General features: G+C 41.0%; 1 protein-coding gene across 1 annotated transcript in view; it reads right to left on the bottom strand.

Moving 5' to 3' along the window:
- The window catches only part of LOC124790029 (solute carrier family 22 member 7-like), a 127,997-nt gene that overhangs the window by 54,148 nt on the left and 56,477 nt on the right, over nt 1-17,372 (bottom strand). The window contains exon 5 of the mRNA XM_047257585.1: nt 96-264. Coding sequence (XP_047113541.1) covers nt 96-264 — 169 coding nt within the window. The remainder of the gene's footprint in view (nt 1-95; nt 265-17,372) is intronic.

The following is a 17,372-nucleotide window of genomic DNA, read 5'->3' as shown; positions in this document are numbered from 1 at the left end:
AGATTAAGAAGTGAAACTGCAAGTATATAATCCTCACGATAAAGTGTATTTGGAATACATAACGGTTTCCGTAATATTTCCACTGTTCATATTACCTGAAAAATGAAATCAGTGCGATGAAAAGCGCTGCAGTACAATACATTGAGTAATTCCAGTTGCGCAGACCCCAACCTAAGAGGCCAGTAGCCATAACGCCAGCCCCCAAGCAAAAGCTTGAGAAGTAGTTCAGGGTTGTGCGATGTCTGACGTCTGCCAGTTCCAAACCTGAAGCACAAAGGAACAACATAAAATTTTAATTGAATTTGTTTTCATTTAATAAAGTAGTAGCATGAGTAAAGGAAATGGTTTTCATAAATCATACATGCTGCATCTACATCTGCCTCTTTTCTCCACAAACCATCTTGCAGCGTTTAATGTGCAAGGGGGGGGGGGGGGAGGGCGGAGGAGCGGTGAAGGACGACTTCGCGTTCCACTGCACTCGCCGTTCTCTTCTGAATGGTGTGATGGATGGGATATTCTTGCTAAGAATAAGGCCGGAATTGTATCAATCTCATTTAGCCATCAATGTCTTTTTGCTAGTTATATGTAAGAAGATGCCATATAGTGGTTGACCCCTCTGGGAAACATACATACTCCGAACAGTAAGAGCAAACCATTAGCTAACGTATATGGACTTTCTTGTGTCGTCTAACACCGGAGGTGGATTAGCATCTACTGGTGAGTTATCGCTTATTAAACATAGAATGTGTCGTCGTCGTGTGGCTCTCAGTCGTTATCTGCAATAACGCAAAATTTAAGACGTGTATATTTCTATTCCCTATTGTCAAATCACAATTTATGAATGATGTTTATATTTTATTAATAGAATTAAGTAGGAATAACTAATATTTGTCCTGTTGGAAATAATTGTGGTAGCAGGGAAAGTCTTTTGACAAGAGAGACCGCTAATTGATATAATTTTAAGAAAAGAGCGGGAAAGACCGCACATTGATACATTAATTTGTAATGGTAGCAGGGATTGTCTGCACCAGAAAGCATTGTTGACAGGAGCGTTCGTAGGAAGTCAGTAGTAAGCGAGAAGTGAAGAGAGTCGGTAGCAGGTCTGAAGCGGAGGGTTGAGAGAAGCCGTGTGCCTGCCAGCCACCAGCTATGATTTACAAGAGATAATAAACGAATGTGCAAAGACATCAGATAACTATCATCATTAGAGGAACTAATATTATTCAATTACTTTTTTGAGAAACTCAGGACTACTGAAGGTATGTTTGCGCAATGCTAGTCGTAAGATTATTGTAAAAAGCAAGTCCCATTTGAACGTTTGTAAAATCATTTCATTACCAGCAGTAAATATTTGAAGAAACATTTTCAGAATATAATTAATTTTAGCCAGCAATGTTGCATTGCTGATTATAATCCATCCCAAAAACCATCAACGTAGAACATCGCAAAAATTTTATTGTTGTCAAGAAAAAGTGTAACTATCAATTACGTAACTTCAGTCAAATTAATTAAGGAATAAAGTCAGCTTTCCTAATAAAGAATAACGTCAGCTTTGGTAATAAATACAGCCACTTAATACTACATCCCACCAGCAGTTAATAGAGTATAGAAACCAGAGTAAGTATATTCACGTCGCAGTTCGATGTAGCGGTCAGATGGCGATCCAGTAACAGTAAAAAAAGGTAAGGAACAGTTTTGGGTTATTGCAGATAACGACTGAGGGTCACGACGACGACACATTCTATGTTTCGTCGAAATAATCAGAAAATCACTTTTAATAAGCAGCACTTAAATTTGTACGCGAATATTCAGAAATAGAATAAATTCCAAAGGAAAGATTTCATTTGTTATTATCATGCAAGAGATAGACATCCTAAGGGAAGGTTACATAGGTTAGTGTAAAAGGGAAGGTTATCATTAACAAAAGAGGTATAGAGGAGACGGGAAGGTTTCACATACTCCGAACAGTAATAGAAAACCATTAGCTAATGCATATGGACTCTCTTGTGCCGTCTAACACCGGAGGTGGATTAGCATCTACCTTGTGAGATATCGCTTATTAAACGAACATATGACGAAAGGCATAGCTCTTCTTTCTGTTGTCTTCTTTCAGTCTGTCAATGCTGCCTGGTAACGGTCATAGACAGACGAACTAAATTCAGTTATTGGTCGAACTAGGGTTTTACAAGCAATCTCCATCATGTTTGGCTATTCATCGACATTCAATTTTCTATCTTACGATTCATTTTATTTTATCAATTTGCTTTATTTACTTAACCTGATCTGATTTGGCCATCAATAATCACGAATGCAGTACATTTTTACGTCGTACTTACTAAAGAAATAATAATTTTAGTATCATAAATAGTATTAAAAAGAGCTGAATGTCTATACTTCCAAAGTGAGTAGAGCAGTCAGTACTGGTAGTACGTCTACTTCGACTGCTGCTGCCACTAAAATGTAATCAAAGTTATGATAGCATTAATAACAAATAGAGTGATAGTAGTAAGGGCAAAAACAGTGGTAGACATAAAAAGCATCTGCAGGCGATTTGGGGAAAGTAAATTTAAGGAGACTGCACCAGCTAAGAGTACTGGGACGAGATATGGTTGCAAAGAAGAATGTATGGGGGTCAATGGTAATCTTTATTCTTGCTCAAGTAGATATGTCATTAGCTGTCTTCTGAAGGTGGAGATATTATTCGGTTCTCAAACATAATACAGGAGGTTATTCCAGAGTCAAGATTAATGCTACTGAAATATACTACGAGATTGTGGCTGAGGGTTGAAAAGAGACACAACGGATTTTACTCTGTTGTTTCTCTCGTGGTAATGAGGAAGAGCATTAAGGTCGAGAAGAGATATAAGACTGTACAGAAGACAGAGTGTATGGTAACGTCTGGACTGGTGTGCAGGCAGCCAAGGTAGCAGTGCCAATGATGGTGAATTGTAATCAAAGAGTCGAACATCATTAATATACAGGAAACAGGCACTCGTAACCAGTTCCAGTTGCCGTGTGTATTTCTGAGATAGGCCTTGCGGGATAGCATTCCGTTAATCAATATGTGGAAGTACAAGTGTTTGCACAAACGTCTTCTTCTCATCAAGACGAAAGCGCGTTAAATATTCTTGTATGGCATGGAGACGTGCTGCCGTTACGTGCTCAATTGAATTCAGATTTTCGTCTGCTATTACTGCTAGACTCATTAAGGAGAGAAGTTGATTTTTGTACTATTTAGGGCTTAAGATTGTGAAGAATCCCGATAACTCGGGCGCATGATCCTAGAATGACCGACGAGTAGCGCATAGGTTTTTTATTGGTTGAGCTTTAACCCAATATCTTGTGACGATTACGACAGTGAATACATCCCGGTATTGGGCTGATCTGCCGGCCGGAGTGGCCGAGTGGTTCTAGGCGCTACACTCTGGAACCGCGCGACCGCTACGGTCGCAGGTTCGAATCCTGCCTCGGGCATGGATGTGTGTGATGTCCTTAGCTTAGTTAGATTTAAGTAGTTCTAGGGGACCGATGACCTCAGAAGTTAAGTCCCATAGCGCTTAGAGCCATTAGGCTGATCTCAAGTTTATTGATTTTGCACGTCGGTATAACTTGAGGTCATCAGTGTACATGTGGTATTTGCGAAGGCGTTGACACGTCATTGACTTACAATCAACTTACCTTATATCGAAACCTGGGAGATGACTTCATTCTCTGTCTCCATTGTGAGGAAATGGTGCAGGACATGACACACTGCTGGACAGATGTCACGTAAGTGCGGAAATATTGCACTGCACTTTGCAAGATATCTTGGCTACCAACTTCACTTGTGGTCTGGGAATAGGGTTTTTATTGGTAACCAAAAAGTCCTCTGTCCTGGATTCTAACCTATCTACCACTCAAATTTTGAATAATAATTAGCATTTGCTGTAGAAAACTGAGGCATAAAATTCACCCTCATTCAACCAACGGTCATGTCAAAGTGGTAGAGGATCAGACAGAGGTTCCTGCCCACGGGATGAAAAACAGCCCCTGAGTAGGAAGAATTAGCGATGACTAACGGCACGAAACAATGAAACCGCTGCATTAAAGACAAATAATATGTATTCACAGGACAAGTGGCCTGCAGTTGAGAAGTGTCATGATGATCCCTCAACTGGCGAAAAATTTCGGAATCATCCCCCAGTCACATCTAGGGATGGGACTGCCAACAGGGAGGAGACAACGAGAAAAAGACTGAAAAATCAACTAAAAGATAATTCGGGGCATGGAACATCAGAAGCCAGAACGTGTTGTCTAGGAATATGAGAAGCATGAAAGTGTTAGGGCGGCTAGAAAATCTGAAAATGGGAATGCAAAGGCTCAATCTGCACTTAGTGTGGCTCAGTGTAGTGAAATGGAAAGAAGACAAAAGGATTTCAGGTCAGACGAGTATGAGGTAATATCAACAACGTCAGAAAATGTCATACTGGCAATAACAATCGTTACGAATAGAAAGGTTGGGCAGAGAGTGTGCTACTGTGAACAATTCTGTGGTAGGGTTGTTGTCATCAGAATCGATCTACTACGGTTCAGATATGCATGCCGACTTCACAACCTGAAGTTGGGGAGATAGAGGAAGTATATGAGGATACTGAATTTAATTGCTAAACGGAGATGAAACTCTAATGGAAATGATAACAGCAAAGCTGTTGAAGGGGGATGAATAGGAGAGAGAGTCACGGGAGAATGTGGGCTTGGTACTAGGAGTGAGAGAAAAGCTAGATTTATCGACATCTGTAACAAATTTTGCTAGGAATAGCGAATATTCTGTTCAAGAATCACAATCGTGGGGGGCTATACTTGGAAAAGGCCGTGAGATACGGGAAGATTTTAATTGAATTACATCGTGGTCAGACAGACATACCGAAATCAGATATTGGAGTGTAAAGTGTAGCAGATATACACTCACACGGCAATATCCTAGTGATGAAGAGTATGCTGAACTCTAAGAGATTAGTCAGGAGGTATCAATATGAGGAAGAATCAACTAGTGAAGATTTGGGATCGGGGGTAGTAAGGAATGAAGAGATACGCTTGAACTCCTCTAAGGCTACAGACACTGGAATAGCTTAGTAGGCATTGCAGTTGAAGAGGAATGGACACCTTTAAAAATGGGAATTGTGCCGCGGCTCGCTACTTCACTTCCGGCGGGAATCGGTTTCGTGTCCGACGCCGACAGAGGACGCGGCTACTCGCTGGCAGGAGTCTCGTTGACGCGCTCGAGGTGGCGCGCGAAGCATGAAACGAGGCGAGGAGGGTGGAGGGACGATGCGCCTCCACATCAGTTACCGTGGCGCTTTGGATGAATTCTTACTGTATGAGAATGAGAATTTCACTCTGCAGCGGAGAGTGTGCTGATACGAAACTTCCTGGCAGATTAAAACTGTGTGCCGGACCTACACTCGAACTCGGGATTCTTACCTTTCGCGGGCAAGTACTCTGCCATCTGTGCTACTCAAGGACGACTCACGACCGATCGTCACATCTTCAGTTTTGCCAGTACCTCATCTCCCACCTTAAAAACTTTACAGAAGCTCTTCTGCGAACCGTGTAGAACTAGAACTCCTGGAAGAAAGGATTCTGCGGAGATATGCTTTAGCCACAGCCTGGGGGATGTTTCCAGAATGAGATTTTCACTTTGCAGCGGAATGTGCGCTGATATGAAACTTCGTGATAGATTAAAACTGTGTGCTCGAACTCGGGACCTTTGCAAGGGTCGCGAGTTCGCGTCTCGTTCTGGAACACAGTTTTAATCATCCAGGAAGCTTCATACTGTATATGTTTGACAGCAACTTGTTTGGAACATACACTGTGAATTATGTGTCCAAGATGTGATTACGTTCAAGGGGGATACGAAATGCCGCCGAGGATGCTGTTTCTGGTATCGGAGACTTACATTGGTCGCGGTATCATAGTAAAGCATTTGCACTGCTTATCGTGCTTCTTAGGAGCTGGCTTTGTGGATTACAGTGGAGGTTTCCGCATTTTCCCTGCAAGTTATTAACTCAAGTTTGTTAAAGATGTCATTTTATTTCACTGTGTTGTTCCGCAAGCATTAAAACAGATGTGTATGTGAGGGCTATTTTTGGCGGAAGGAGCAGGAACCGAGAGAAAGCATTGACGTCGTATGACTCCGTAGCAACACACGTTGCCTTACTTCGTCAGTACTTGTAGTACACTCATTGTTTATACAGAGCGAAGAAATTTCGTGTACTCAGATTCGGAGAGCGATTCCTCACATACTAGCAACACAAATATGTCTCACAAAATTTCGTCTTTCGCCACACTTACGGTTACTATCTCTGTCAGGGCCAAGTCCGTAGCACTGTGCATTTGGTGCAGTGGATAGCGTTTTGAGATAGCTTGCAGGAGGACGAGTGTTCGATTACAGGTAAAGGCGTATTTGTTTTTATTCATCAATTTCATTCTGCCATATAATACCGTAATATACACCGTTTCTGAAGCCACACATATCCGTTATTTGGATAGTGCAGTATTTTGTAATGGTGAGCGTAATGAAAACGCGCCCAAACATGTCAGAAACAGACAGCTGAAACGAGTGACAAGACATTGAAGAGAATACCTACAGAAACAACATCAATTCGGAGATGCTAAAGGTGGCTGCACAGCTAAATAGCCAAACATTTACTAGTCATTTATACCACATGCAGCATTTCCGCACAGATGTAACACATTAGCAATCAGTTACAATAGTAATTTCTATATTAACTACCGCAAGCATATATTGTCCTCAGAGCAGGTTCTCAAAGCGAACTTCAGGAACAGATTTTATGCAACATAGTTACAAACTATTCTTTTATGTAGTGCCGTTAAAGGTATCATTGACAGGACATAAACAGTGGGTGTCTGTAGCCTAGGGGAACTACTCCTGTGTCACGTTTTGTTGTGCTATTACGTAAGATTATACAGAGGTCGCAAAGTCATTTTAAGGGAGGACCTTGTGTAAATTTGCCGATTACCATCTGATGATCTTTTGTGAATTACCAGTTTACACTTAACAGATGGAATATTTTGTTATTTAACGTTTGCGTGTGTTGAGGAGCCTCAGGGCTTCAGGGCTGAAAAAAAAAGTTCAAATGGGTGTGAAACCTTATGGGGCTTAACTGCTAAAGTCATCATTCCCTAAGCTTACACACTGCTTAACCTAAATTATCCTAAAGATAAAGACACACACCCATGCCCGAGGAAGGACTCGAACCTCCGCCGGGACCAGCCGCTCAGTCCATTACTGTAGCGCCTCAGACCGCTCGGCTCATCCCGCGCGGCTAAGGGCTGCAAATTTACTGTTTAATATACATGCGTTTACTGTTGGGGTCATCGGTAACTTTCGTTAAAGAAACATTTCAGACACTACTGTATGTGAAATCATTCAGAATCACAGAAACTGGAAAGGAACTAATAGGTAAAAAGAAGGTAACTGCGAAGAAACCAGGGGTAACAGAATAAATGCTTCAGTTGATCGATGAAAGAAGGTAGTACAAAAATATTCACGGATATTCAGGAATACAGAAATACAAATCACATAGGAACTAAGTAAACAGGAAGTGTAGGGAAGCTAAGACAAAAAGGCTGTACGAAAAATATAAAGAAATCGAAAAAGAAATGCTTGTTGGAAGGACCGACTCAGCATATACAAGAGTCGGAACAGCCTTCGGTGATATTACAAGCAACGCTGGTAACATCAAGAGTGCAATAGAAATTCCATTGTTAGGTACAGAAAGAGACAGGATAAGTAAGAAGGGTACACAGAAGGCCACTGTGAGGGGAAAGATATGTCTGGTGTGATAGAATAAGATACAAATGTAGATTTAAAAGAGTTAGAGAATCCAATATTAGAATTTAAAACAGCTTTTGAAGACTTAAGATCAATTAAGACAGAAATGATGTATAATATTAGATCAGAAATTCTAAAATCATTGGGGGAAGTGGCAACAAGTGACTACTAATGGGCCGCGCGGTATGGTCACGCTCCTAAAGGCAACCTGTCACGGACTGCTTGGCCCCTCCCGCCGGAGGTTCGAGTCCTCCCTCGGTCATGGGTGTGTGTTTTGTTCTTAGCATAAATTACTTCAAGTTCAACTAGTGTGTAAGTGTACGGAACGACGACCTCAGCCCTTTGGTTCCTAGGAATTCTCTCTCCCTCTCGCACACACACACACACACACACACACACACACACACACACGCACGCACGCACACACTTTATGTAGAATGTATTAATCTGGCGATATACCACCTGACTTTCGGAAAATTATCATTCGCTTTGTTCCGAAGGCCACAAGAGTTACAAATGCAACAACTATCGTTCAATCAGTTTAACAGCACATGCATCAATGCCGCTGATTGGCGCAATGAACATAATAACGGAAAATAAAATTAAGGATGTGTTATTTGACGTTCGGTTTGGCTTTAGGAAACGTAAAGGCGCCAGACAGGGAATTATGGCTTTGCGGTTTATAATTGGAGTAACACTAAAGAAAAGTCAGACCACGTTCATAGGATTTGTCAGCCTGAAAAAAAACGTTTCACTATGACAAATGGAGCAAGGTATCTAAAATTCTGTGGCACGTAGGTGCCAGCTGTAGGGAGAGACGGATAATATACAACATGAAAATACCTGGCAGATTAAAACTGTGTGCCAGACCGAGTCTCGAACTCGGGACCTTTGCCTTTCGCAGGCAAGTGTTCTACCATCTGAGCTAGCCAAGCACAACTCACGCCCCATCCTCACAGCCTTACTTCCGCCAGTACCTCGTCTCCTTCTTTGTAAGTGTGAGAACGGGGCGTGAGTCGTGCTTTGGTAGCTCTGATGGTAGAGCGCTTGCCCTCGAAAGGCAAAGGTCCCGAGTTTGAGTCACGGTCCGGCACACCGTTGTAATCTGCCTGGATGTTTCATATCAGCGCACACTCCGCTGCAGTGTGTAAATCTCATTCGGGGATATACAACATGTACAAGAGCCAAGAGAATGGAAGACTGAGAACGAGGTGTTCGGATTAATAAGGGTGTAAGATAAGATTGCTATTTTCCCTCCCTAGTTTTGAGTCTGTACATCGGATAAGCACTGATGGAAATAAATGCAAGGTTTAGGAGTGGAATCCAAATTCGAAAGGATATCAGTGATACAATTATATGATGTTATTGTAATCGTTAGTGAAAACGAAATGGAATTACATGATCTGCTGAATGGAATGAACAGCCTAATGAGAACAGAATAAGGATTTAGTCAATCGAAGAAAGACAAAAGTAGTGATCAGCCGCAAAGAGAGACTTAACATCAGGATTGATAGTCAAGAATTAGATGAAGTAACGAATCGTATTACCTAGACAGTAAAATGGCCCGTGACTGATGGAGCGAGGAGGACGTCAAAAGCAGACTAGCACTGGAAGAAAATGCATCCCTGGCCAGAAGAAGTCGACTACTATAAAATATAAACCTTAATGTGAGGAAGACAGGTACGTTTGAAACACAGCATTGCATGGTAGTGAAACATAAACTGTGAGGAAACCGCCACAGAAGTGAATAGAAACATTTGAAATGTGGTATTACAAACGAATGTTGAAAATTAGGTGCGTTGATAAGGTAAGGAATGAGCAGGTTCTGCGCAGAATCCGAGGGCAAAGGAATATACGGAAAACACTGACAAGAAGAAGGAACACGATAACAGGACATCTGTTAAGGTACGAGGGATTAGCTTCCGTCGTATTGCAAGAAGCTGTAGAGGGTAAAAAAAGAAACTCTGCAAATCAAGTGTGGAAGTTGACAGTGTCAAAGGCTTTGATGAATTCTCTCAAGCAGTTGTCATCCGTTTCCTTCACTAAGCTGCTATTGTGCTTGCGTGTTTACGGAAACCTGATCGGTATTTGTCTAATAGGTTGTTTCTTGTTAGGTAGACTGTTAGGTGGTCGTCGGCTGCATATTGTCCGTATTTGTCTAGTAGGTTGTTTGTAGTTAGCTAGTATGTTAGGTGGTCGTGGACTACATATTCTGTGGCTTTGGACAGTGGAGGAAGAACGTAAATACGCCAGAAATTGGAGAGTGCAGTGGCTACGTCATCTGTCGATTGTGGCTTAACTAGTCCCTGTTTCCAATGCTTCAGGGAGAATAAAAGATTATATTACAAATGCGACTCGAAGTCGCGCATGAGGTATGCAACCTTCATGATTAATGCAGCTTCTCTGAGGTTCATGAGCTGTTTAATTCTTAGTTAGCCAATGTGCATGTTTTTTTCTTACATATCCTTCTGTGGGGTAACATATTTGTTATATAATTGATTACATTTTTAGTAAAATCGTGCCTTCTTCGTCTATGCCTTAGTAAGGAAGAGAAGACATTGCCAAAACTAATTCTTGAGGCTAAGTTGCAGGTTCATATAATTTAATGCGTTCGTAGACTGTGTATTTATTCAGTAGTTGTATCTTTCTGGTACATTCTAGGGAATACATCATTAAAATTACGACATGGACACATAGGTTAGGTGCATATTTTGAGAGATACGTCATTCTCTATTTGTGACTATCATGGAAAATACATCAATAAGTGAGTGAAGGGTGGTCGTATGGTGGGCAGGAGTAAGCGAAGTATTGACACATTTCAAGAAGAAAGCTTGGGTTTCAATTTACACAGCAAGGACAACTTCGCGCGAAATTGAAGTTTCAGTCACCAGCTATTAGTATTTGTTCAAATGGTTCAAATGGCTCTGAGCACTATGGGACTCAACTGCTGAGGTCATAAGTCCCCTAGAACTTAGAACTACTTAAACCTAACTAACCTAAGGACAACACACACATCCATGCCCGAGGCAGGATTCGAACCTGTAGCGGTCGCGCGGTTCCAGACTGTAGCGCCAGAACCGCTCGGCCACCAGCGGCCGGCTATTAGTATTTGCTCGTATGACTATTCGATATCTGAAAGCAATTTTGAAGCCGGCAAATGGTTTTACCTTAGGACGTCTGTAGAGGACAAATATCAGGCACTCTGTGTGTGTATCGGCAGACGACTTCAGGCATAAGAAGTCACCCTCACTCTGCCAACGGCCTTGTCAAGAGGGCGGAAGGGCGGGCAGAGTTTCAGGGCGCTCTCTTGCCCTAGACGTGGAAAACTGCTCCTAAGGTCGGAAGAATCAGCCATGATCAACGACATGAGGATGCAAAAGGAAATGGAACCCACTGAATTAAAGACACGTAACGTGTATCCTCAGGACATGTGGCCTGTAATTGAAAAAGTGTCTTGATGATCCCTCCATTGGCAAAAGATTCCGCAATAGTCCCCTATACGGATTTTTGGGAGAGGACTACCAAGGGGAAGGTGACGATGAGACAAAGATTGCATAATCAACGAAAGGATAACTTTCTACAATTGGGGACGCGGAATGTCAGAGGCTTTAACATTGTAGGGAAACTAGGAATTCTGAAAACAGAAATGTAGACGCTCAGTCTAGATATAATAGGGATAAGTGAAATGGAAAGAAGACAAGGACCTCTGGCCAGCAGTAGCTGAAAATTTTATAATGGGTGTGGGATTCGTTAGGAACAGAGGGTGTGTTACTGTAAACAGTTTAGTGATAGGGTTGTTCTTATCACGATCGACAGCAAGCCAACACCAACAACAACAGTTCACGTGTACATGCCGACGTCGAAACCTGAAGACGAAGAGATAGAGAAAGTATATGAGGATACTGAAACGGTAACACGGTATTTAACATGAGTTGAAAATCACGTAGTGAATGGGGACTTGAAAGCAGTTGTAGGGGAAGGACTAGAAGAAAGGGTTGCAGGAGAATATGGGCTTGGGACAATGAATGAGAGAGATGAAAGACTAATTGAGATCTGCAATAAATTTCAGCTGGTAATAGCGAATAATCTGTTCAAGAATCACAAGAGGAGGAGTTATACTTGGAATAGACCGGGTGATTTGGAAAGATTTCAGTTACATTACGTCACGATCAGACAGAGATTCAATCAGATATTGGATTGTAAGGCGCACCTAGGAGCAGATGTAGACTCAGATCAATATACAGGGTGGTCCATTGAATGTGACTAGGCCAAATATCTCAAAAAAAAGTGTCAAACGAAAAAACTGCAGAGAACGAAACTTATCTAGCTTGAAGGGGGAAACCAGATGGCGCTATGGTTGGCCCACTAGATAGCGCTGCCATAGGTCAAACGGATATCAGCTACGTTTATTTAAATAAGAATCCCCATTTTTATCACATATTCGTGCAGTACGTAAAGAAGTATGAATGTTTTAGTTGGACCACTTTTTTCGCTTTGTGATAGATGGCGCTTTAATAGTCACAAACATGTGGCTCACAAATTTAGATGAACAGTTGGTAACAGGTAGGTTTTTTAAATTAATATACAGAACGTAGGTACGTTTGAACATTTTATTTCGGTTGGTCCCTTTCGATACATGTACCTTTGTGAACTTATCATTTCTGAGAACGCATGCTGTTACAATAAGTCCTCAAAATGATGTCCGTCAACCTCAATGCATTTGGCAATACTTGTAACGACATTCCTCTCAACAGCGAGTAGTTCGCCTTCCGTAATGTTCGCACATGCATTGACAATGAGCTGGCGCATGTTGTCAGCCGTTGTCAGTGGATCACGATAGCAAATATCCTTCAACTCTCCCCACAGAAAGAAATCTGGGGACGTCAGATCCAGTGAGAGTGGGGGCATCGTATGGTGCTTCGACGACCAATCCACCTGTCATGAAATATGCTATTCAGTACTGCTTCAACAGCACGCGAGCTATATGCCGGACATCCATCACGTTGGAAGTACATCGCCATTCTGTCATGCAGTGAAATATCTTGTAATAACATTGGTAGAACATTACGTAGGAAATCAACATAAATTACACCATTTAGATTGGCATCGATAAAATGGGGGCAATTATCCTTATTCCCATAACGCCGCAACATCTTGGTGCAACCATCGTGGATTTTCCGTTGCCCAATAGTGCATATTATGCTGGTTTACGTTACCGCTGTTGGTGAATGACGCCTAGTCACTAAATAGAACGCGTGCAAAAAATTTGTCATTGTTCCGTGATATCTCTTGTGCTCAGTGGCGGAACTGTACACAACGTTCAAAGTCGTCACCATGCAATTCCTGCTGCATAGAAATATGGTACGGATACAATCGATGTTGATGTAGCATTCTCAACAACGACGTTTTTGAGATTCCCTATTCTCGCTCAATTTGCCTGCTACTGATATGCGGATTAGCCGCGACAGCAGCTAAAACACCTACTTGTGCATAATCATTTGTTGCAGGTCGTGATCGACGTTTCACATGTGGCTGAACACTTCCTGTTACCTTAAATAACGTAACTATCCGTCGAACGGTCGGGACTCTTGGCCGATGTCGTCCAGTGTACCGAGCTGCAAACATAGCACATGCCCGTTGGGCATTTTGATCACAATAGCCAGACAACAACACGACATCGACATTTTCTAAAATTGGTAAACGGTCCATTTTAAAACGAGTAATGTATCACGAAGCAAATACCGTCCGCACTGGCGGAATGTTACGTGATACTACGTACTTATACGTTTGTGACTATTACAGTACCATCTATCAGAAAGCGAAAAAATTGGTCCAACGAAAACATTCATACGTACTACACGAATATGTAATAAAAATGGGGGTTCCTATTTAAAAAAAAAAAGAAACCCACTTGATATCCGTTTGACCTATGGCAGCGCCATCTAGCGGGCAAAACATAGAGCCATCTGGTTTCCCCCTTCAAGCTAGACGAGTTTCGTTCTTTGTAGTAGTTTCTTCGCTTGACGCTTATTTCATGATATACAGGGTGATCAAAAAGTCAGTATAAATTGTAAAACTTAATAAACCACGGAATAATGTAGATAGAGAGGTAATAATTGACACACATGCCTGGAATGACATGGGGTTCTATTAGAACAAAAAAAAAAAAAAAAAGAAACCAAGTTCACGGGATGTCCGACAGATGGCGCTGGACAGTAAAACGTCAGTGACTGCTACTGTCATAGGTGAGAGGTAAGCCGATATGTTACAGAATCGCATCATCCCCAGCCTGGCTGATAAACACCTGCTTGAACGTACGATGATTATGCAGGATGGCGCTCCACCACATATTGCTAGACGCGTGACAGATCTCTTGCGCGTGTCGTTTGGTGATAATCGTGTGCTCAGCCGCCTCTTTCGTCATGCTTAGCCTCCCAGGTCCTCAGACCTCAGCCCGTGTGATTATTGACTTTGGGGAAACCTGAAGTCGCAAGTGTATCGTGATCGACCGACATCTCTAGGAATGCTGAAAGACAACATCCGACGCCAATGCCTCACCTTAAATCCAGACATGCTTTACAGTGCTGTTCACAACATACCTCCTCGACTACAGCTATTGTTAAGTAATGATGGTGCATATATTAACCATTTCCTGTAAAGAGCATGATCTTTGCTTTGTCTTACTTTTTTATGCTAATTACTGCTATCCTGATCAGATGAAGCGCCATCTGTCGGACATTTTTTGAACTTTCATATTTTTGTGGTTCTAATAAAACCCCATGTCATTCCAGGCATGTGTGTACATTTGTACTCTGTATCGACATTATTTCGTGAATTATTCAGTTTTCAAATTTATACTGACTTTCTGATCACCTGGCATATATATATATATATATATATATATATATATATATATATATATGTGTGTGTGTGTGTGTGTGTGTGTGTGTGTGTTTCCCAGTAGTAGTGTGGTGGTAAGAGTCTTACGATATGAGATCGTTTATGGTTCCGTTTATTTGGTCATGCGTCTCCTGACTGCTTTGGTATCACTGCCAGCCAAAGTTTATACTCCTTGTAGCATCACTAACAGAATGGAAGTAGTTGACGAGTGTATTCATTACTCTCTTCTAGTTACAGTTTTCCACATTGTTCTTCTTTCGCAAGTGCGGGAGGGAATTTATCAGACTTGTCAGTCCATTTAATCTGATGCACCTTTTCGTGTAACATCAGCATCTCAGACACATATATTATACAATTTTCAGGTGTCTTTACGACCTATGACATAGTTGCAACAATGGTATCCTCTAAGGGTGAATTCTTAGAAGTACCTTCCTCAGTAGTAGGTCCACATTTAATCACTGTAGACAACCTTTAGCGACGAGCACTCTCTTTGCCATTCAAATTTTTATGTTGTTGTTTCGCCTGCCAATATTTGTTTTGCTTTCGCTGCAGCAACAAAGTGATCACCTATTTTAACATACAGATATTCACAACCACCATTTCTATTGCTCCTTTTTCTGCTTACTCTCAAGCTACATTCTGAAATTAACAGATCATTCCATTCAAGTTCTGGCATTCTACTTCATTTTCACAGAAAACAACAGAGTCATCAGCAGGCCCAAATACTGAAATATAATAATTATTGATGTTTCTCCCAGTACTGTGCCTTTCTCTTACCTCCTTATTGAGTCACGCACGACTCGCGTTTATCCCATTCATTGTTTATCACCTTCTATTGCGGTACTGAAGCCTCGTTTTCTTATTCCATTTACTGGCGTCACTAACTTCCTGCCTTACTTGCCCGTGAGCGGCAGCAGCAGCGCGTATCAATAAGTGCGCTGTCGTATCACCTCTGCAGCGACCCATAGTATTTCCAGGTCGTCATGTATCTGGCAGTCAGTATGGGACAAACCAGCAGTGCAGTCGCGACACAGCAGCAGTGACGTCGGGGACGGAGCACTGGTGAGGCGCCGACAGCAAGTGATCGCCGACCACTGATGACACACATGAACGGTCCGACTACCGAGGGAGATTGGAGTCGGACGACCGTTGGTTGGTCGTTCGGTTGGTCATCTCATCACCGACGTATATTTGGTTATTTCACCGCTTCCAGGGTTGAGTTGTTGGTCTGTTGGCGTGGAGCAGTGAGGAAATCTCAGCAGCCCGTTGTTTGGCAAGGGCCACTGGTAGCGTCTACATGCGGTTAGAGTGTGTGGTGCTGTTCCCATTGCTACGAGGTCTGTGGCTCACCGATCCTGGACACACAATGTGTGTTTTCAAGTTGGCAAATTTTAGCCAACCTCCAGTGGAGTTTAACTGTACTTGGTTATTTTGAATTCAAGTGCACCAGCGGAATCATCTGTCTGCCTGTCTCACCTAAGCGAGCATTAGTGTTTGAATTCCAGGCAGACCCTCGGAAACTTCTGAGCGCCATTGGGTGTACTGCCTTTTCTTATTTGTTCTTTTTGTTTGTATTTGTATGGCTTCTAGCCAATTTTTATAGTAAGATTCTTTTGCCCTTAAGGTGTGAGATTGTTTGGGCCTTTTACCTAATTACAAGAACTGTTTTAAGATAAGACCTTTGGCTTTTCAAAACTTTAAAGGTGATAAAGGTATATATCCATTAGATGAAGCATGTGTAAAACATTATATTTCTTATAGAGAAAATAGAGATTTAGAAAAAGGACATTTTGCTGACAAATAACATCAATAAGCTGCAAAAGGAAGAATGTAAGCAAATTATGCTTCATTTTATAACAAGAAATTATGTTTCTTTTGGTATAGATGATTTGCAGTAAGCTGATTTAGTTGGAATGGCTTTAGGTAAATTAAAAGGAATTTCTTGAATAAACAAAGGTTATAAATATTTATTGACCATAATAGATGTTTTTTCAAAATTTGCAATTGCTGTTCTTATTAAAGATGAACATAAAAATATAGTTAATTCTTTTCAAAATAATTTTATAGAAAACTATATAATTTACAAACAGATAATGGTAAAGAATTCTATAACAAAGAATTTAAAGAATTAATGAAAAATATATCATTAATCATGATTCTAATTTTTCAGAATAAAAATTGTCATTTGTTGAACGATTTAACAGAACACTTAAAGTGAAATGTGGAAGTAATTTTCTTTACAAGGGAATTATAAATGGTTAAACTTAGTTAAAGATATAGGAGATGAATATAATAATACAAAACATTCTACGATAAGAACGAAACCAAAAGAAGTAAATGAAAGAAACTTAAAAATAATTAACACTGTATCTAGTCAGAGACTAAAGTCTGCTTAAGATGATGCTTAATATAAAAGAGGTGATAAAGTGAAAATTAGTAAATTGAAAGGTCTTTTTGAAAAAGGCTATGCAGCTAATTGGTCAACAGAAATAGTTGAAATTGAAGATGTTATTTATTCTAATCCAATTACATATAAATAAAAAGATATAAAAGGACAATTTAATGAACAAGAATTACAACAACGAAATATCCAGATGTATACTTAGTTGAAAAATAATTAAAAAAAGGTAATAAAGTT

Source organism: Schistocerca piceifrons, chromosome 3, assembly GCF_021461385.2.
Source record: "Schistocerca piceifrons isolate TAMUIC-IGC-003096 chromosome 3, iqSchPice1.1, whole genome shotgun sequence".
Lineage (NCBI taxonomy): Eukaryota > Metazoa > Arthropoda > Insecta > Orthoptera > Acrididae > Schistocerca > Schistocerca piceifrons.
This window is presented reverse-complemented; position numbering and strand designations above follow the sequence as displayed.